Source organism: Lathamus discolor, chromosome 13, assembly GCF_037157495.1.
Source record: "Lathamus discolor isolate bLatDis1 chromosome 13, bLatDis1.hap1, whole genome shotgun sequence".
NCBI lineage: Eukaryota > Metazoa > Chordata > Aves > Psittaciformes > Psittacidae > Lathamus > Lathamus discolor.
In genome coordinates, this window is record NC_088896.1 from 12,563,434 (window position 1) to 12,584,318 (window position 20,885).

Here is a 20,885-nt window from a genome sequence, read left to right on the forward strand (position 1 = left end):
AGCGCACAGGGTGGGCTCCTGGGTCCTGCTCGGCTCTGACTGGGGCCAGCCTCATCCTGCCCTGGCTCTGGGCCGCTGCTGCTGCTGCTGCTGCTGCTGCTGCGCGTGAGCCGCCTGCGGGGTCAGTGCTGCTGTGCTCATGCCCCTGCTGCAGGCCTCTGAGGCAGGTTCCTGTGGATGGGCAGGTGCGTTTTCCTCCAGCAAGGGCTTTGCTGAGGAGGCTGGAGTCTGTCTGGGCGTGATCTCAAACCGAGGTGTCCATGCTGGCCACTGTGCTGGTGCCCGTTCTCCCCATGAGCTGCAGGCACCTGGCTGCTGCTGGGGGCAATGCCGAGGGTTCATGGGCTGCTTTCCTGTCTGTGACAGTTGTGCATTGCACTTTGTTGTTCTACCCTAGAAGTGATTGTGCTTGGCAGCAGGGAGGTTACTGTGTGAGGCCCGCCTGGACAAGTTCCTGTGTGATGTACTGTAGGTTACCCTGCTCTTGCAGGGGGGTTGGACTAGATGATCTTTTTAGGTCCCTTCCAACCCTTGGGATTCTGTGTGATTCTGTGTGATTCTGTGTGAGATAAGGTGCAAGTACCCAGCCCACTGGTGTGCGGCCGCAGGAATCATAGAATAGTTCGGGTTGGAAAGGACCTCAAGATCATCCAGTTCCAACCCCCCTGCCATGGGCAGGGACACCTCACACTAAAGCATCCCACCCAAGGCTTCATCCAGCCTGGCCTTGAACACTGCCAGGGATGGAGCATTCCCAGCTTCCTTGGGCAACCCATTCCAGTGCCTCACCACCCTAACAGGAAAGAATTTCCTCCTTAGATCCAATCTAAACTTCCCCTGTGTAAGTTTTAACCCGTTACCCCTTGTCCTGTCACTACAGTCCCTGACAAAGAGTCCCTCTGCAGCATCCCTATGGAATCCCCTTCCTCCTCTGTTTAACCCCCCCGTCGCACCTCGGGTCCTGCTTTCTCTGAGCCATTCCCGTGTTGCAGCGGTGCTGGCATGTGCCATGGGGCTGCCCGTCTGAGACAGCTCCGTCACGTGCACCCACCGCAGCCCTGGGAGGTGCTTTCATGCTGAGCATCCCTGTCAGGTCTAAGGTGTCGTACTGGAGCAGTCCGGGCAAGTTCAACGTATTGAAGAGAAACATTAAAACGAAAAGAAAACCCCCACCTCCAGGGCCCCTCGTCCCGCCCGCGCGCTGTATGGCTGTATCACACGTGCCATTGCTGCTGGTAGTTTGTCCGAGTTTAATATCGCCACTTGTTCTGCCGCCGGCTCTGTGCTCTCATTGTGACCCTGCCGATGCTCGTGCCCCCGCCGGGCCCCGCCGCCGCTCCTGGGGGGCTGGGGGGGAGGGCGTGTCCCCGCCGGGCGCTGCCCGGGGCCGCGGTAGGCACGTCACAAAGCCCCTGCCGCAGCGCTGCCCCCGGCACTATATAAGCGCCGCAGCCGCACCCTCGGCTCAGTCCTCTCGCCCGGAGCTGGGCGGGCCGAGGAGGCGGAGCGTGAGCTTCCTTCCACGGCTTCAGCACGCGGCTGATCGGGCGGAGCCGTCGGCTCCAGGCGGCTGGTTGGACGGACGCGGAGGAGCGGGCTTCGAGCCCTGCAAGCGGCTGACGGGGCAGGCCCCGAGGGTTGGGCGCCGTTCATTGGGTGCGGGAACAGCGGCCCCTGCTCCTCGGGACACCTGCGTCTGGCGCGCGGTGGGGGGGGGGGCCCAGGCGGGGAATGCCGGTCAGGGCCCTGCCGGTGTCGGGCCGGTGCCCGCGGCGGTGGCAGGGCCGGCCCAGGCCGTGTGCTGTTGTGCCAGCAACACGCGGTCCTGCGGTGGGAACAGAGCGGCCCAGTGTCCCCCACTCAACTGCCCGCCTCTCCCTGCAGCCGAGAGCGCCAGGCCTCACCATGCCGGTCATGGAGAAGCTGCGGAAGATAATGAAGCGGGCCCGGCGGGAGATGAGCAGGAGAGGGAAGGTGGCAGATCTGCTGGCTCGGGCTGTCAAGAAGGTGCTGCCGCAGAAGGCCGAGAGTGAACTCGCCCCCTGGAGCTTCTTCCAGCAGCTGCAGAAGATCTGCAGCACCTTAGGGCGCATGAGCTCCCCAGCCAAGGCTGCCGGACCCCAGTGCGGCCCCGAGGAGGAGCAGCAGGTCAAGCAGGGTAAGTGCCGGGGACTCAGTGGGCACAAGCGCAGCCCGCACTGCGCAGCTCACCCACCATTCCTCATCCCACAGAGAGCAGCGACGCCCCAGTGGGCCCAGGGGACGGGATCCCTGCGCCCCAGGTGGTGCTGTTCCCCGTGGAGCGCCTGTCCATGCAGTGGCAGCGGGTGCACCCGATCGGCGCGGGACTGCGTAACCTCGGGAACACATGTTTCCTGAACTCCACCGTGCAGTGCCTCACGTACACCCCGCCGCTCGCTAACTACCTGCTTTCCAAGGAGCACCGCTGCACCAGTGAGTAGTGGGGCCTGGCTCGGCGGGCGGCTGTGCTGGCAGGTCCCTGCGCCCCGTGCTGGGCTCAGTATCTCAGCACACGTGGCTCTGGCAAGGGCCATGGGGGTGTCAGGAGGAACCTTCTCTGCTCCCTCCTGCCACTTCCCCACGGAGGTGCTGTTCCTGTGTACGGCTCCCTTTTCCCGGCCATAGCTGCATCCCTGAGCTTTGCATCCTTGCGTCTGGGGACCCTTGTGTCCATGGTGGGTGTAGCCAGGGCTAAGATGGCTCCAGCGGGATCTGCTGGCTTCGTGGGGACTGAGCTGGACGTCCCAAACAGCCCCAGCCTGCGTGAGGGCGGAAGGCTGCGTGCAGGCAGCAGATGCTGTTGATGCGTGGCTTAGAAAGGCAATGTGATAGGCATCGCTCCGACCTGTACTATCGCATCTCCCATCTCCTGCCCCATCTCCTGTACTGCTCTGACCTCTCCTGCGTTTGTCCCCAACCTCCTGTCATCTTCTCCTCTGCCACAGGTGACCAAGGCAGCTTCTGCATGATCTGTATCATGCAGAATCACGTGGCTCAGGCTTTTGCGAACAGTGGGAGCGTGATAGAGCCAACGGCCTTTGTCCAAGACCTCAAGGGTAGGAATGACTCCCCTGTGCTCCCCACCCCTCCCATAGCCGTGCTGGAGAGCAGGGAGTAGTGTGTGAGCAGAACCTTTGAGAAGAGGCCAGCAGAGCTCATGGAGCCTGCGGGGACCTGGTGACCTCATGGGCTGTGTGTGGGGTTCCCCCGTAGCGGACAGGACTCTGCCGTCCGCTTTGGTTTGATGCTCAACCGCTGGGGCCACCGCGGGAGGTGGGGTCTGTGTCTCGCAGCACGTGCCGGGGCTGATTGCTCCCTCTCCTGCAGAGATCGCTGGGCGCATGCGCTTCGGTCAGCAGGAGGACGGCGCATGAATTCCTGCGTTACACCATCGACGCCATGCAGCAGTCCTGCCTGAGTGGCTGCACCAGGTACGTGGGGCCTCTCTCTGATGGGCTGTCCCTGCTCTTCTCCGCTGTCCTCTCGCTGTGGGGTCAGCATGTTCCCCGGGCGGCACTTGCGTTCCTGGGCCCTTGCCCCGGGAAGCTGCGTTGCCCCTGCAGCGCCCAGCCCTGAGCTCCAGCCAGGAGTTTGTGCTGAGGACACCGTGCGGCCGCGGGGTGGCCGTGGTGCAGGACGGTGTGAGAGCCGGTGCTGCTGTCTCTAGGTTGGATTGCGAGACCCAGGCAACGACACTGGTCCACCGGATCTTTGGCGGCTACCTGCGATCCCGTGGTGAGTGCTCGGTGCAGGCCCCAGGCCTGCAGTCCACTCGGGGCTGTTGCTTTGCCGGGAGCCCTGTAGTTAAAATGCTTTGGGAAAATCACTGAGCACATGGACGTGATCCGGAGCTGCAGTCGGTCAGTCCCGTGGGACCTGTGGGTCAGGAGCCCGGTTTGTGGCGACGGCAAGAGCTGTCGGCCGTGGATGCCCAGCTCATCGCCACCAGGAAATGGACCCCCTGGCAACACTTGCTGTGCCAGCACGCAGTGGAATTGGCAGCCTTCCTCTGTGCCTCCTGGTGCTCCCGTCCCAGAGCTCGAGCCCGGAGAGGGGGAGGCAGTTCCTGCACTGTGCTGGGTGGCGACGGGTGCAGGTTGGTGTGCCAGGGTGTGCTCATTGCTCTTCCCTTTGCAGTGGAGTGTTTGGCGTGCAAGAGCGTCTCGGACACGTACGACCCTTTCCTGGACCTGCCACTGGAGATCTGGGATACTGCAGCGGGCTGGGGACGCGGGTGCTCCTGCTCTCCCTGGGGCCGGCATTGCGGCAGGGAGCGGGGCTGTGGCCTGGCCGGGCCAGCCGTGCGCTCACCTCTCCTCCGTCCTTGCAGCAAGCCAAAGACCTACGCAAGGCGCTGGAGCTGTTTGTGAAGCCAGACCTGCTGGGTGGGGAGAACCCCTACCTGTGCGCAGGGTGCGTGTGGGGCTGTGGGCAGGGACCTGGGCCAGCAGATGTGGCCGTGAGCAGGTGCCTGGTGCCTGCGGGGTCATTTCCCATGGCGTTTGCCACTTGGCCAGAGCTGGCAATCATCTGGGTGGTGGAACAGCTTGAATGACACAGCTCTTCCTGCGCAGATGCAACAACAGAGTCTCGGCAACAAAACGCTTCAGCATCCACCGAGCCTCCAATGTTCTCACGCTGTCACTGAAGAGGTTCTTCTGTGGTGGACAGAAAATCACCAAGGTGAGCGCTCGGCAGTGCAGAGCTCGGGCTGTCTTCTTGCCGGAGCAGCAGGGTGGGAGGAGGTCCTGCCGCTCTTGGCCAGCCTCGCGCCAGCAGCTCGTGCTGGCACCTTCGTCACGGTGACCTCTGCCTGGGGAGGGCAGCTCCTGCTCCCTCAGGAGATGGACACGCAGGACAGCTGAGCTGCTCCTGCTCTAGCAAGAAACCCGCCTGCTGTGCAGGCTCCCGAGGCATCCTCTCTTCCTCTGCAGGCTGTGCCGTACCCCGAGTTCCTCGACATCCGCCCGTACATGTCAGAGGACAAGGGGGATCCTGTAATGTATGGGCTGTATGCAGTGCTGGTGCACTCTGGGTACAGCTGCCACACGGGGCACTACTACTGCTATGTGAAGGTGAGCCCGGGGCACTCTGGGGTGGGAGCTGCTGGGTCCCTGCAGGGTGCGGGAAGGAGGATGCCCAGCAGATGTGCACGGTGGTGAGCACTGGAGGGATGCGGGGTACAGGCTGTGCTCCAGTCTGGTCTTCGGGCCAGGAGAGGCCCTGGACACAGCCCAACCCCATTCTCTTTTCTCCTTCTGCAGGCGAGCAACGGGCAATGGTATCACATGAATGACAGTATGGTCCGCTGCACCAGTGTCGACGTGGTCCTCAACCAGGAGGCCTACCTGCTGTTCTACGTGAGGTGGGAGCGCCTGCAGCTCTCTGATCGAGAGCGGTTCATTTGGTCAAACAGTCGCAGTTAACCCGTGCCCTTGTCTTCCAGGCTCTCCGGCCCAGAGAAGAGCTTGGACAGGCCCATTGCCAGAGCTGTCCCCAGGCTGACTGGCTCCGAGGGCACCGTCTCCAAAGAGGCCAAGAAAACTGTGAGCCACAGGCCCCTGTTGCCATCACTGGTGAGTCCTGGAGGCTGCTCTTGGGCAGTGCTCACAGGAGCTGGGAGGTGCTGTCCCTCGGGCCGCTCTGCTGCAGCCGGGCAGGGAGCAGGCTCTTTGCAGGAGGGATCCTGCTGGGTCGTGGGTGCCTGCGTGGCCCCGAGGGCAGGATCACTTTGTGCCCCTGGCTCCTTGAATTCTCTCCGCCCTGAACTTCTCCCTCTCTCTTTGTCCAGGGACGCAGCGTGTGGCCAGAGAGGAGGGGGCCAGGGCCGGAGGTCGGGGTGCCCGTGGACCGCAGCACATTGAGTACGGGACCAGAGCTGCGGAACGGCCCCGCCCCAGAGAAGCTGCCCGCTACATCGCTGCCAAGCGGGGCGCCCTTCAAAGCCACCTGTGTGGGCACAGCGCTGCCCCGTGCCGCAGCCCAGAGCCCAGAGCCTCCCAGGTCCGCGTCATCCCTGGGCTCCAGCACCACCAGCGGAGCACGCTCAGCTGAAGCAGATCATCCCCAGCAGAGCTCCTGGGAGGAAAGGATGCCGCCTGCCCGGGCCACATCCCCAGTGCTGCTGGGCCTCACCCAGCAGCCCGGGAGCACTGCGCATAGAGCCCGTGACTCGGAGGAGGACTCGGGAAGCAGCAGTGCTGCCAGCCCAGCGCATGCTGCAGTGGGGAAGCTGGTCACAGTTTCCCAGGAGGCCGGGAGCAGAACCAGCAGCTCCAGCACCTCTCGGGAGACGGACCGTGGCACCGACGTCCCCAGTGCCGCGCCGGCCGCCCCCACAGCCACCAGGCGCAGGAAGGCGAAATGCCCCTGGTCGGCCAGCGCCGCTGTGGGGCAGAGCAGCGGCACATCACCACCACCGGCCAAGAAGCTGGCGCTCTCTGCCAGAAAGGTGAGCCTGAGCTTCTGCCGGGGCCTTCAGCAGGTGCCTTGTGTCTTCAGAAGCGGGCTTGTGATGGCAGCAAGTGCAGAGCCGGGGCTGGGGATCGTGCCTGGCCAGAGAGGGTGGAGAGAGCCCCAGCCCAGGCTGCGGAGGGGGGGCAGAGCTGCTGCTGTTCACATGAGTGACGCAGGAGAGATGGCTCCTGTCTTGCTGAGGACACAGGGCAGCCTCGCCAGCCCTCGCTGGGGCGAGCGGGAGCAGGAGGGCTCAGAGCTGCCCTCTGGGCACAGCGGTGCAGCCGGGGCTCAGCACCGGGCCCCGGGGCTTCTGGTCTTGAAACTTCCTTGCTTCCTTTTTTCCTTTGTGCTCCTACCTAAAAGCACTTCTGATTCCTCTTCCACCACCCCGCTTCCCTCCCCCCGTGCAGGCCCCCTTTCCCTGGGCTCCCTTCTTGACTTTCCCCTCTTGGCTGACGGAATCCTCTTGTCTTCAGCTCACCAAGTCTTTATTTGTGCCAGTCCCTGCAGGGCAGGAAGCTGCACAGGAGTGCCCACCACGCGTGGCATCGCGCGCAAGTCGCTGGCAGCAGCTTCCCACCGAACAGCAGCCGCCCCAGCTCGGCTCTGCTGCCTTTGGGCACGTGCAGGTGAGCGGTGCCCATCGCTGCCCGGCTCCTGCGCCGCAGCCAGGCCACCTGCGGCCTCGGGGGGCTCCTCGAGGTGATTCTGGCCTCGGCGCTGGCTCGGGGGTGATTTCGGCATCTGGCTCCCCTGCTCTGGACTGCCCCATGGCCAGCCCAGCCCCTCAGCACCCAGCCTCCCCCCCGGACAGTGCTGGTCCATCACCACCCCTCACACCACCTTTCTCTCTGCAGCTGGGAGGAGCTCAGACCGGTCACCACTGGCTCCTTCACAAAGAAGAGGCGGCACGAGGCAATCAGCAGCCTCGGTGCTCCAGCGGCTCAAGAGGAGGTCTCCATCCCACACAAGAAGAAGAGAGTCCTCCTGCTGTGAAGGCCTCTGAGCCCCTGGAGGGCCTGGAGGCAGCAGGTCCCAGTCGTGACGAGGAGGCGCCGGGCTCGCAGGCCCTGGAGAGCTGGCCCATGTCATCCCCCCGTGCCCACCCAGACTGGGAGCCCACCTTGCTGCAAGGAGGGCAAAGAAAGGGAAAGAGGAGGAAGATGAGCAGCACCACAGAATCACAGAATCCCAAGGGTTGGAAGGGACCTAAAAAGATCATCTAGTCCAACCCCCCTGCAAGAGCAGGGTAACCTACAGTACATCACACAGGAACTTGTCCAGGCGGGCCTTGAATATCTCCAGTGTAGGAGACTCCACAACCCCCCTGGGCAACCTGTTCCAGTGCTCTGTCACTCTTACAGTAAAGAAGTTCTTCCTGATGTTAACGTGGAACTTCCTATGCTCCAGTTTACACCCATTGCCCCTTGTCCTATCACTGGATATCACTGAAAAAAGCCTAGCTCCATCATCCTGACACCCACCCTTTACATATTTGTAAACATTGATGAGGTCACCCCTCAGTCTCCTCTTCTCCAAGCTAAAGAGACCCAGCTCCCTCAGCCTCTCCTCATAAGGGAGATGTTCCACTCCCTTCATCATCTTTGTGGCTCTGCGCTGGACTCCTTCCAGCAATTCCCTGTCCTTCTTGAACAGAGGGGCCCAGAACTGGACGCAATATTCCAGATGCGGCCTCACCAAGGCTGAGTAGAGGGGGAGGAGAACCTCTCTTGACCTACTAACCACTCCCTTTCTAATGCACCCTAAGATGCCATTTGCCTTCTTGGCCACAAGAGCACATTGCTGGCTCATGGTCATCCTCCTATCCACCAGGACCCCCAGGTCCCTTTCCCCTTCGCTGCTTTCCAGCAGGTCAACCCCCAACCTGTACTGGTACATGGGGTTGTTCTTCCCCAGATGCAAGACTCTACACTTGCCCTTGTTAAATTTCATCAAGTTTCTCCCCGCCCAACTCTCCAGCCTGTCCAGGTCTCGCTGAATGGCAGCACAGTCCTCTGGTGTGTCAGCCACTCCTCCCAGTTTTGTGTCATCAGCAAACTTGCTGAGGGTGCACTCAGTTCCCTCATCCAGGTCATTGATGAAAATATTAAACAGCACCGGTCCCAGCACCGACCCCTGAGGAACTCCACTAGTCACAGACCTCCAGCTAGATTCTGCGCCATTGACCACAACTCTCTGCCTTCTTCCTTTCAACCAGTTCTCGATCCACCTCACTACTTGATCGTCAAGCCCACACTTCTTTAGCTTATCTATGAGGATGCTGTGGGAGACAGTATCAAATGCCTTACTGAAATCAAGAAAAACTACATCTACCGCTCTACCATCATCCCTCCACCTAGTCACTTCCTCATAGAAGGCTATAAGGTTGGTCATACATGACTTCCCCCTCATAAAACCATGTTGGCTGTTCTTAATGACCCCCTCATCCTTGATATGCCTAGTGATGGAGTCAAGAATAAGTTGTTCCATCACCTTTCCAGGGATGGAGGTAAGGCTGACCGGTCTATAATTACCCGGGTCCTCCTTCTTGCCCTTTTTATAGATTGGTGTGACCTTTGCCATCCGCCAATCCTCAGGCACCTCGCCCGTTTCCAGGCAGCTGCCTAGACCTGTAAGCACCAGAGACTGCACACCAGTGCTCCAAAGGGCCATTAGGGCAGACAAGCCACCAGCTCTCCAGGCTGCAGGCACAGGGTCATGCTTGCGGTGCGAATGACTTTGGCAGCTGGCGTAAAAATTTACCCCCAGCTCCTCCCTGCCCAGGACAGGCCCCAGTATGCCCAAGTCCCCTGCACCCTCATGACATTGTTGGTCCTGACAGTGTCTTTTGGGGCACGGGATCTGCCTTGGACGATGAGCCTCTGCCTCGTGCTCACCTTGCCTGTTTCCACAGTGGCAGCGGACAGCCAGGCTGGGGCTGGGCACAGGCACTGCCCTGCTGCCCAAAGGCCTGCACATGGCCGTGGGGCTGGCACAGCACCAATGACCCAGCTGGAGTCCACAGTGGTGGAGCAGCTGCTTGTGGATTCCTTGGACAAAGCTTATGGCAAACAAGGTAATTAATCCCTTCTTGCCTGGGTGGGCGAGCAGCAGCGCAGCTCCCCTGCCTTGAGCCCTGCCAGGGCCTGAGCTAGAGCCAGGCTGCTGCACCCAGGTGGGGTCCTGGAGTGAGGGGCTCCAACCCTGGCCCTGTGCTGGCGGGAGCCGTGGAGCATGGCCTGGGGCTCTGTGCTGACAACGCTGCCTTGCAGTCTTGACCTGGAATGGCGGTGTCTCGGCTGTCAGTTGGGATGCCATTCAGTCTGCAGCCTCAGCTCGCAGGAAGACCATCCTCGATGAGTGGGATGAGGAGTTTGACAGAGGGAAGGTGGGTGCTGGCCCCATCCCTGGCTGGGCTGGTGGGAAGAACCTTGGGCCTCCTTGTGCTGACCCCGAGCCTTCCTGCCTCTGCACAGGTGAAGAAGGTGAAAAAGCGGAGGAGGGAGCAGAGACACCAGAACCCCTTCCAGTGGCTGCACCGCCAGCGCAGCTTCTGGGCAGTGACGCATCCGGCCAAGGCAGCGAGCCTGCGCCACCGGCTCTGAGGTGAGCAGGTCCAGGGGCCCGGAGCAGAGCCGCAGGGGGCAGGCGCAGGGCAGCTGCATGGCGGGTGCTCACACGGCTCCTTTCCTTCCAGCCCGAATGCCAGCGAGCGGCAGGAGCAGCCCCTGCCATGGAGGCCTGTCCCGGGAGCTGCTGTGGAGGGAAGAGGACACCGCTCCCCACAGCTCCACGCCCATGTCCCTGCCTTCTGCTGTGAAGGAGCCCGGGAGGACCGTGCCTCGTCCGGGCTCCTTCAGCAGCTTCCCTGCGCCTAGGGCTGGAGCAGCCCTTTCTCCCCCCCAAGCCTGGAGCCCGGCTCGGGGGGGGCTCCTGCCAAGTGCCTCAGGACCGTCGCTGCTGCTCCAGCCCCATGACCCCGGCTGCGGTCCGCGCCTGGGGCTGCCCTTCCCCCTCCTACCCCCCCTTTCCCTCCTCTCCACGTTGGAGGCACCGTTAACGTTAACTTTCACCGGCCCTGCCCGTGCCGCGCACGGGGGTTGGCGCCTCGCGGGGCCGGGGCGGCCGCGGCCGGCAATAAAGATGTGTTGGTGATGCGGTAGCGCTCAGCTCTGGGTTAGGGCCAGCGGGCCCCGCTCCCGCAGCGGGGGTGGTGGAGGAAGCGCTGGGAGAGAAGCAGCTCCTGGTGCCTGGGGCGAGCGCACAGGGTGGGCTCCTGGGTCCTGCTCGGCTCTGACTGGGGCCAGCCTCATCCTGCCCTGGCTCTGGGCCGCTGCTGCTGCTGCTGCTGCTGCTGCTGCGCGTGAGCCGCCTGCGGGGTCAGTGCTGCTGTGCTCATGCCCCTGCTGCAGGCCTCTGAGGCAGGTTCCTGTGGATGGGCAGGTGCGTTTTCCTCCAGCAAGGGCTTTGCTGAGGAGGCTGGAGTCTGTCTGGGCGTGATCTCAAACCGAGGTGTCCATGCTGGCCACTGTGCTGGTGCCCGTTCTCCCCATGAGCTGCAGGCACCTGGCTGCTGCTGGGGGCAATGCCGAGGGTTCATGGGCTGCTTTCCTGTCTGTGACAGTTGTGCATTGCACTTTGTTGTTCTACCCTAGAAGTGATTGTGCTTGGCAGCAGGGAGGTTACTGTGTGAGGCCCGCCTGGACAAGTTCCTGTGTGATGTACTGTAGGTTACCCTGCTCTTGCAGGGGGGTTGGACTAGATGATCTTTTTAGGTCCCTTCCAACCCTTGGGATTCTGTGTGATTCTGTGTGATTCTGTGTGAGATAAGGTGCAAGTACCCAGCCCACTGGTGTGCGGCCGCAGGAATCATAGAATAGTTCGGGTTGGAAAGGACCTCAAGATCATCCAGTTCCAACCCCCCTGCCATGGGCAGGGACACCTCACACTAAAGCATCCCACCCAAGGCTTCATCCAGCCTGGCCTTGAACACTGCCAGGGATGGAGCATTCCCAGCTTCCTTGGGCAACCCATTCCAGTGCCTCACCACCCTAACAGGAAAGAATTTCCTCCTTAGATCCAATCTAAACTTCCCCTGTGTAAGTTTTAACCCGTTACCCCTTGTCCTGTCACTACAGTCCCTGACAAAGAGTCCCTCTGCAGCATCCCTATGGAATCCCCTTCCTCCTCTGTTTAACCCCCCCGTCGCACCTCGGGTCCTGCTGTCTCTGAGCCATTCCCGTGTTGCAGCGGTGCTGGCATGTGCCATGGGGCTGCCCGTCTGAGACAGCTCCGTCACGTGCACCCACTGCAGCCCTGGGAGGTGCTTTCATGCTGAGCATCCCTGTCAGGTCTAAGGTGTCGTACTGGAGCAGTCCGGGCAAGTTCAACGTATTGAAGAGAAACATTAAAACGAAAAGAAAACCCCCACCTCCAGGGCCCCTCGTCCCGCCCGCGCGCTGTATGGCTGTATCACACGTGCCATTGCTGCTGGTAGTTTGTCCGAGTTTAATATCGCCACTTGTTCTGCCGCCGGCTCTGTGCTCTCATTGTGACCCTGCCGATGCTCGTGCCCCCGCCGGGCCCCGCCGCCGCTCCTGGGGGGCTGGGGGGGAGGGCGTGTCCCCGCCGGGCGCTGCCCGGGGCCGCGGTAGGCACGTCACAAAGCCCCTGCCGCAGCGCTGCCCCCGGCACTATATAAGCGCCGCAGCCGCACCCTCGGCTCAGTCCTCTCGCCCGGAGCTGGGCGGGCCGAGGAGGCGGAGCGTGAGCTTCCTTCCACGGCTTCAGCACGCGGCTGATCGGGCGGAGCCGTCGGCTCCAGGCGGCTGGTTGGACGGACGCGGAGGAGCGGGCTTCGAGCCCTGCAAGCGGCTGACGGGGCAGGCCCCGAGGGTTGGGCGCCGTTCATTGGGTGCGGGAACAGCGGCCCCTGCTCCTCGGGACACCTGCGTCTGGCGCGCGGTGGGGGGGGGGGCCCAGGCGGGGAATGCCGGTCAGGGCCCTGCCGGTGTCGGGCCGGTGCCCGCGGCGGTGGCAGGGCCGGCCCAGGCCGTGTGCTGTTGTGCCAGCAACACGCGGTCCTGCGGTGGGAACAGAGCGGCCCAGTGTCCCCCACTCAACTGCCCGCCTCTCCCTGCAGCCGAGAGCGCCAGGCCTCACCATGCCGGTCATGGAGAAGCTGCGGAAGATAATGAAGCGGGCCCGGCGGGAGATGAGCAGGAGAGGGAAGGTGGCCGATCTGCTGGCTCGGGCTGTCAAGAAGGTGCTGCCGCAGAAGGCCGAGAGTGAACTCGCCCCCTGGAGCTTCTTCCAGCAGCTGCAGAAGATCTGCAGCACCTTAGGGCGCATGAGCTCCCCAGCCAAGGCTGCCGGACCCCAGTGCGGCCCCGAGGAGGAGCAGCAGGTCAAGCAGGGTAAGTGCCGGGGACTCAGTGGGCACAAGCGCAGCCCGCACTGCGCAGCTCACCCACCATTCCTCATCCCACAGAGAGCAGCGACGCCCCAGTGGGCCCAGGGGACGGGATCCCTGCGCCCCAGGTGGTGCTGTTCCCCGTGGAGCGCCTGTCCATGCAGTGGCAGCGGGTGCACCCGATCGGCGCGGGACTGCGTAACCTCGGGAACACATGTTTCCTGAACTCCACCGTGCAGTGCCTCACGTACACCCCGCCGCTCGCTAACTACCTGCTTTCCAAGGAGCACCGCTGCACCAGTGAGTAGTGGGGCCTGGCTCGGCGGGCGGCTGTGCTGGCAGGTCCCTGCGCCCCGTGCTGGGCTCAGTATCTCAGCACACGTGGCTCTGGCAAGGGCCATGGGGGTGTCAGGAGGAACCTTCTCTGCTCCCTCCTGCCACTTCCCCACGGAGGTGCTGTTCCTGTGTACGGCTCCCTTTTCCCGGCCATAGCTGCATCCCTGAGCTTTGCATCCTTGCGTCTGGGGACCCTTGTGTCCATGGTGGGTGTAGCCAGGGCTAAGATGGCTCCAGCGGGATCTGCTGGCTTCGTGGGGACTGAGCTGGACGTCCCAAACAGCCCCAGCCTGCGTGAGGGCGGAAGGCTGCGTGCAGGCAGCAGATGCTGTTGATGCGTGGCTTAGAAAGGCAATGTGATAGGCATCGCTCCAACCTGTACTATCGCATCTCCCATCTCCTGCCCCATCTCCTGTACTGCTCTGACCTCTCCTGCGTTTGTCCCCAACCTCCTGTCATCTTCTCCTCTGCCACAGGTGACCAAGGCAGCTTCTGCATGATCTGTATCATGCAGAATCACGTGGCTCAGGCTTTTGCGAACAGTGGGAGCGTGATAGAGCCAACGGCCTTTGTCCAAGACCTCAAGGGTAGGAATGACTCCCCTGTGCTCCCCACCCCTCCCATAGCCGTGCTGGAGAGCAGGGAGTAGTGTGTGAGCAGAACCTTTGAGAAGAGGCCAGCAGAGCTCATGGAGCCTGCGGGGACCTGGTGACCTCATGGGCTGTGTGTGGGGTTCCCCCGTAGCGGACAGGACTCTGCCGTCCGCTTTGGTTTGAGGGGGCTCAACCGCTGGGGCCACCGCGGGAGGTGGGGTCTGTGTCTCGCAGCACGTGCCGGGGCTGATTGCTCCCTCTCCTGCAGAGATCGCTGGGCGCATGCGCTTCGGTCAGCAGGAGGACGCGCATGAATTCCTGCGTTACACCATCGACGCCATGCAGCAGTCCTGCCTGAGTGGCTGCACCAGGTACGTGGGGCCTCTCTCTGATGGGCTGTCCCTGCTCTTCTCCGCTGTCCTCTCGCTGTGGGGTCAGCGTGTTCCCCGGGCGGCACTTGCGTTCCTGGGCCCTTGCCCCGGAAGCTGCGTTGCCCCTGCAGCGCCCAGCCCTGAGCTCCAGCCAGGAGTTTGTGCTGAGGACACCGTGGCGGCCGCGGGGCGGCCGTGGTGCAGGGACGGTGTGAGAGCCGGTGCTGCTGTCTCTAGGTTGGATTGCGAGACCCAGGCAACGACACTGGTCCACCGGATCTTTGGCGGCTACCTGCGATCCCGTGGTGAGTGCTCGGTGCCAGGCCCCAGGCCTGCAGTCACTCGGGGCTGTTGCTTTGCCGGGAGCCCTGTAGTTAAAATGCTTTGGGAAAATCACTGAGCACATGGACGTGATCCGGAGCTGCAGTCGGTCAGTCCCGTGGGACCTGTGGGTCAGGAGCCCGGTTGTGGCGACGGCAAGAGCTGTCGGCCGTGGATGCCCAGCTCATCGCCACCAGGAAATGGACCCCCTGGCAACACTTGCTGTGCCAGCACGCAGTGGAATTGGCAGCCTTCCTCTGTGCCTCCTGGTGCTCCCGTCCCAGAGCTCGAGCCCGGAGAGGGGGAGGCAGTTCCTGCACTGTGCTGGGTGGCGACGGGTGCAGGTTGGTGTGCCAGGGTGTGCTCATTGCTCTTCCCTTTGCAGTGAAGTGTTTGGCGTGCAAGAGCGTCTCGGACACGTACGACCCTTTCCTGGACCTGCCACTGGAGATCTGGGTACTGCAGCGGGCTGGGGACGCGGTGCTCCTGCTCTCCTGGGGCCGGCATTGCGGCAGGGAGCGGGGCTGTGGCCTGGCCGGGCCAGCCGTGCGCTCACCTCTCCTCCGTCCTTGCAGCAAGCCAAAGACCTACGCAAGGCGCTGGAGCTGTTTGTGAAGCCAGACCTGCTGGGTGGGGAGAACCCCTACCTGTGCGCAGGGTGCGTGTGGGGCTGTGGGCAGGGACCTGGGCCAGCAGATGTGGCCGTGAGCAGGTGCCTGGTGCCTGCGGGGTCATTTCCCATGGCGTTTGCCACTTGGCCAGAGCTGGCAATCATCTGGGTGGTGGAACAGCTTGAATGACACAGCTCTTCCTGCGCAGATGCAACAACAGAGTCTCGGCAACAAAACGCTTCAGCATCCACCGAGCCTCCAACGTTCTCACGCTGTCACTGAAGAGGTTCTTCTGTGGTGGACAGAAAATCACCAAGGTGAGCGCTCGGCAGTGCAGAGCTCGGGCTGTCTTCTTGCCGGAGCAGCAGGGTGGGAGGAGGTCCTGCCGCTCTTGGCCAGCCTCGCGCCAGCAGCTCGTGCTGGCACCTTCCTCACGGTGACCTCTGCCTGGGGAGGGCAGCTCCTGCTCCCTCAGGAGATGGACACGCAGGCCAGCTGAGCTGCTCCTGCTCTAGCAAGAAACCCGCCTGCTGTGCAGGCTCCCGAGGCATCCTCTCTTCCTCTGCAGGCTGTGCCGTACCCCGAGTTCCTCGACATCCGCCCGTACATGTCAGAGGACAAGGGGGATCCTGTAATGTATGGGCTGTATGCAGTGCTGGTGCACTCTGGGTACAGCTGCCACACGGGGCACTACTACTGCTATGTGAAGGTGAGCCCGGGGCACTCTGGGGTGGGAGCTGCTGGGTCCCTGCAGGGTGCGGGAAGGAGGATGCCCAGCAGATGTGCACGGTGGTGAGCACTGGAGGGATGCGGGGTACAGGCTGTGCTCCAGTCTGGTCTTCGGGCCAGGAGAGGCCCTGGACACAGCCCAACCCCATTCTCTTTTCTCCTTCTGCAGGCGAGCAACGGGCAATGGTATCACATGAATGACAGTATGGTCCGCTGCACCAGTGTCGACGTGGTCCTCAACCAGGAGGCCTACCTGCTGTTCTACGTGAGGTGGGAGCGCCTGCAGCTCTCTGATCGAGAGCGGTTCATTTGGTCAAACAGTCGCAGTTAACCCGTGCCCTTGTCTTCCAGGCTCTCCGGCCCAGAGAAGAGCTTGGACAGGCCCATTGCCAGAGCTGTCCCCAGGCTGACTGGCTCCGAGGGCACCGTCTCCAAAGAGGCCAAGAAAACTGTGAGCCACAGGCCCCTGTTGCCATCACTGGTGAGTCCTGGAGGCTGCTCTTGGGCAGTGCTCACGGGAGCTGGGAGGTGCTGTCCCTCGGGCCGCTCTGCTGCCGCCGGGCAGGGAGCAGGCTCTTTGCAGGAGGGATCCTGCTGGGTCGTGGGTGCCTGCGTGGCCCCGAGGGCAGGATCACTTTGTGCCCCTGGCTCCTTGAATTCTCTCCGCCCTGAACTTCTCCCTCTCTCTTTGTCCAGGGACGCAGCGTGTGGCCAGAGAGGAGGGGGCCAGGGCCGGAGGTCGGGGTGCCCGTGGACCGCAGCACATTGAGTACGGGACCAGAGCTGCGGAACGGCCCCGCCCCAGAGAAGCTGCCCGCTACATCGCTGCCAAGCGGGGCGCCCTTCAAAGCCACCTGTGTGGGCACAGCGCTGCCCCGTGCCGCAGCCCAGAGCCCAGAGCCTCCCAGGTCCGCGTCATCCCTGGGCTCCAGCACCACCAGCGGAGCACGCTCAGCTGAAGCAGATCATCCCCAGCAGAGCTCCTGGGAGGAAAGGATGCCGCCTGCCCGGGCCACATCCCCAGTGCTGCTGGGCCTCACCCAGCAGCCCGGGAGCACTGCGCATAGAGCCCGTGACTCGGAGGAGGACTCGGGAAGCAGCAGTGCTGCCAGCCCAGCGCATGCTGCAGTGGGGAAGCTGGTCACAGTTTCCCAGGAGGCCGGGAGCAGAACCAGCAGCTCCAGCACCTCTCGGGAGACGGACCGTGGCACCGACGTCCCCAGTGCCGCGCCGGCCGCCCCCACAGCCACCAGGCGCAGGAAGGCGAAATGCCCCTGGTCGGCCAGCGCCGCTGTGGGGCAGAGCAGCGGCACATCACCACCACCGGCCAAGAAGCTGGCGCTCTCTGCCAGAAAGGTGAGCCTGAGCTTCTGCCGGGGCCTTCAGCAGGTGCCTTGTGTCTTCAGAAGCGGGCTTGTGATGGCAGCAAGTGCAGAGCCGGGGCTGGGGATCGTGCCTGGCCAGAGAGGGTGGAGAGAGCCCCAGCCCAGGCTGCGGAGGGGGGGCAGAGCTGCTGCTGTTCACATGAGTGACGCAGGAGAGATGGCTCCTGTCTTGCTGAGGACACAGGGCAGCCTCGCCAGCCCTCGCTGGGGCGAGCGGGAGCAGGAGGGCTCAGAGCTGCCCTCTGGGCACAGCGGTGCAGCCGGGGCTCAGCACCGGGCCCCGGGGCTTCTGGTCTTGAAACTTCCTTGCTTCCTTTTTTCCTTTGTGCTCCTACCTAAAAGCACTTCTGATTCCTCTTCCACCACCCCGCTTCCCTCCCCCCGTGCAGGCCCCCTTTCCCTGGGCTCCCTTCTTGACTTTCCCCTCTTGGCTGACGGAATCCTCTTGTCTTCAGCTCACCAAGTCTTTATTTGTGCCAGTCCCTGCAGGGCAGGAAGCTGCACAGGAGTGCCCACCACGCGTGGCATCGCGCGCAAGTCGCTGGCAGCAGCTTCCCACCGAACAGCAGCCGCCCCAGCTCGGCTCTGCTGCCTTTGGGCACGTGCAGGTGAGCGGTGCCCATCGCTGCCCGGCTCCTGCGCCGCAGCCAGGCCACCTGCGGCCTCGGGGGGCTCCTCGAGGTGATTCTGGCCTCGGCGCTGGCTCGGGGGTGATTTCGGCATCTGGCTCCCCTGCTCTGGACTGCCCCATGGCCAGCCCAGCCCCTCGGCACCCAGCCTCCCCCCCGGACAGTGCTGGTCCATCACCACCCCTCACACCACCTTTCTCTCTGCAGCTGGGAGGAGCTCAGACCGGTCACCACTGGCTCCTTCACAAAGAAGAGGCGGCATGAGGCAATCAGCAGCCTCGGTGCTCCAGCGGCTCAAGAGGAGGTCTCCATCCCACACAAGAAGAAGAGAGTCCTCCTGCTGTGAAGGCCTCTGAGCCCCTGGAGGGCCTGGAGGCAGCAGGTCCCAGTCGTGACGAGGAGGCGCCGGGCTCGCAGGCCCTGGAGAGCTGGCCCATGTCATCCCCCCGTGCCCACCCAGACTGGGAGCCCACCTTGCTGCAAGGAGGGCAAAGAAAGGGAAAGAGGAGGAAGATGAGCAGCACCACAGAATCACAGAATCCCAAGGGTTGGAAGGGACCTAAAAAGATCATCTAGTCCAACCCCCCTGCAAGAGCAGGGTAACCTACAGTACATCACACAGGAACTTGTCCAGGCGGGCCTTGAATATCTCCAGTGTAGGAGACTCCACAACCCCCCTGGGCAACCTGTTCCAGTGCTCTGTCACTCTTACAGTAAAGAAGTTCTTCCTGATGTTAACGTGGAACTTCCTATGCTCCAGTTTACACCCATTGCCCCTTGTCCTATCACTGGATATCACTGAAAAAAGCCTAGCTCCATCATCCTGACACCCACCCTTTACATATTTGTAAACATTGATGAGGTCACCCCTCAGTCTCCTCTTCTCCAAGCTAAAGAGACCCAGCTCCCTCAGCCTCTCCTCATAAGGGAGATGTTCCACTCCCTTCATCATCTTTGTGGCTCTGCGCTGGACTCCTTCCAGCAATTCCCTGTCCTTCTTGAACAGAGGGGCCCAGAACTGGACGCAATATTCCAGATGCGGCCTCACCAAGGCTGAGTAGAGGGGGAGGAGAACCTCTCTTGACCTACTAACCACTCCCTTTCTAATGCACCCTAAGATGCCATTTGCCTTCTTGGCCACAAGAGCACATTGCTGGCTCATGGTCATCCTCCTATCCACCAGGACCCCCAGGTCCCTTTCCCCTTCGCTGCTTTCCAGCAGGTCAACCCCCAACCTGTACTGGTACATGGGGTTGTTCTTCCCCAGATGCAAGACTCTACACTTGCCCTTGTTAAATTTCATCAAGTTTCTCCCCGCCCAACTCTCCAGCCTGTCCAGGTCTCGCTGAATGGCAGCACAGTCCTCTGGTGTGTCAGCCACTCCTCCCAGTTTTGTGTCATCAGCAAACTTGCTGAGGGTGCACTCAGTTCCCTCATCCAGGTCATTGATGAAAATATTAAACAGCACCGGTCCCAGCACCGACCCCTGAGGAACTCCACTAGTCACAGACCTCCAGCTAGATTCTGCGCCATTGACCACAACTCTCTGCCTTCTTCCTTTCAACCAGTTCTCGATCCACCTCACTACTTGATCGTCAAGCCCACACTTCTTTAGCTTATCTATGAGGATGCTGTGGGAGACAGTATCAAATGCCTTACTGAAATCAAGAAAAACTACATCTACCGCTCTACCATCATCCCTCCACCTAGTCACTTCCTCATAGAAGGCTATAAGGTTGGTCATACATGACTTCCCCCTCATAAAACCATGTTGGCTGTTCTTAATGACCCCCTCATCCTTGATATGCCTAGTGATGGAGTCAAGAATAAGTTGTTCCATCACCTTTCCAGGGATGGAGGTAAGGCTGACCGGTCTATAATTACCCGGGTCCTCCTTCTTGCCCTTTTTATAGATTGGTGTGACCTTTGCCATCCGCCAATCCTCAGGCACCTCGCCCGTTTCCAGGCAGCTGCCTAGACCTGTAAGCACCAGAGACTGCACACCAGTGCTCCAAAGGGCCATTAGGGCAGACAAGCCACCAGCTCTCCAGGCTGCAGGCACAGGGTCATGCTTGCGGTGCGAATGACTTTGGCAGCTGGCGTAAAAATTTACCCCCAGCTCCTCCCTGCCCAGGACAGGCCCCAGTATGCCCAAGTCCCCTGCACCCTCATGACATTGTTGGTCCTGACAGTGTCTTTTGGGGCACGGGATCTGCCTTGGACGATGAGCCTCTGCCTCGTGCTCACCTTGCCTGTTTCCACAGTGGCAGCGGACAGCCAGGCTGGGGCTGGGCACAGGCACTGCCCTGCTGCCCAAAGGCCTGCACATGGCCGTGGGGCTGGCACAGCACCAATGACCCAGCTGGAGTCCACAGTGGTGGAGCAGCTGCTTGTGGATTCCTTGGACAAAGCTTATGGCAAACAAGGTAATTAATCCCTTCTTGCCTGGGTGGGCGAGCAGCAGCGCAGCTCCCCTGCCTTGAGCCCTGCCAGGGCCTGAGCTAGAGCCAGGCTGCTGCACCCAGGTGGGGTCCTGGAGTGAGGGGCTCCAACCCTGGCCCTGTGCTGGCGGGAGCCGTGGAGCATGGCCTGGGGCTCTGTGCTGACAACGCTGCCTTGCAGTCTTGACCTGGAATGGCGGTGTCTCGGCTGTCAGTTGGGATGCCATTCAGTCTGCAGCCTCAGCTCGCAGGAAGACCATCCTCGATGAGTGGGATGAGGAGTTTGACAGAGGGAAGGTGGGTGCTGGCCCCATCCCTGGCTGGGCTGGTGGGAAGAACCTTGGGCCTCCTTGTGCTGACCCCGAGCCTTCCTGCCTCTGCACAGGTGAAGAAGGTGAAAAAGCGGAGGAGGGAGCAGAGACACCAGAACCCCTTCCAGTGGCTGCACCGCCAGCGCAGCTTCTGGGCAGTGACGCATCCGGCCAAGGCAGCGAGCCTGCGCCACCGGCTCTGAGGTGAGCAGGTCCAGGGGCCCGGAGCAGAGCCGCAGGGGGCAGGCGCAGGGCAGCTGCATGGC

General features: G+C 62.2%; 2 protein-coding genes and 1 pseudogene across 2 annotated transcripts; all 3 read left to right on the top strand.

Annotated features, from left to right (window-relative positions):
- Positions 1 to 1,731: 1,731 nt before the first annotated feature.
- LOC136021623 (ubiquitin carboxyl-terminal hydrolase 36-like) lies at positions 1,732 to 10,635 on the top strand (annotated as a pseudogene).
- Positions 10,636 to 12,643: 2,008 nt separating this feature from the next.
- Positions 12,644 to 17,926, top strand: LOC136021253 (ubiquitin carboxyl-terminal hydrolase 36-like). Its single transcript, XM_065693261.1, has 13 exons — positions 12,644 to 12,896; positions 12,971 to 13,192; positions 13,705 to 13,815; positions 14,090 to 14,192; positions 14,430 to 14,497; positions 14,899 to 14,969; positions 15,089 to 15,171; positions 15,333 to 15,441; positions 15,693 to 15,833; positions 16,023 to 16,123; positions 16,205 to 16,334; positions 16,550 to 17,209; positions 17,719 to 17,926. The coding sequence occupies exons 1-13, from the start codon at positions 12,644 to 12,646 to the stop codon at positions 17,848 to 17,850; spliced, it is 2,184 nt and encodes a 727-aa protein (XP_065549333.1). The 3' UTR covers positions 17,851 to 17,926.
- A 2,024-nt stretch (positions 17,927 to 19,950) lies between these two features.
- LOC136021624 (ubiquitin carboxyl-terminal hydrolase 36-like) lies at positions 19,951 to 20,867 on the top strand. The gene is made up of 3 exons (XM_065694049.1): positions 19,951 to 20,293; positions 20,490 to 20,605; positions 20,694 to 20,867. Exons 1-3 carry the CDS (start codon positions 19,951 to 19,953, stop codon positions 20,820 to 20,822), a joined length of 588 nt encoding a protein of 195 aa, XP_065550121.1. The 3' UTR covers positions 20,823 to 20,867.
- The last annotated feature ends 18 nt before the right edge of the window (positions 20,868 to 20,885 follow it).

Coding starts and splice junctions, on each gene's coding strand:
- LOC136021624 (XM_065694049.1), top strand. CDS start 19,951: ATGACTTTGGCAGCTGGCGTAAAAATTTACCCCCAGCTCCTCCCTGCC. Junction 20,294..20,489: donor CAAAGCTTATGGCAAACAAG/GTAATTAATCCC, acceptor GCTGCCTTGCAG/TCTTGACCTGGAATGGCGGT. Junction 20,606..20,693: donor AGGAGTTTGACAGAGGGAAG/GTGGGTGCTGGC, acceptor GCCTCTGCACAG/GTGAAGAAGGTGAAAAAGCG.
- LOC136021253 (XM_065693261.1), top strand. CDS start 12,644: ATGCCGGTCATGGAGAAGCTGCGGAAGATAATGAAGCGGGCCCGGCGG. Junction 16,124..16,204: donor TACCTGCTGTTCTACGTGAG/GTGGGAGCGCCT, acceptor CTTGTCTTCCAG/GCTCTCCGGCCCAGAGAAGA. Junction 16,335..16,549: donor GGCCCCTGTTGCCATCACTG/GTGAGTCCTGGA, acceptor CTCTTTGTCCAG/GGACGCAGCGTGTGGCCAGA.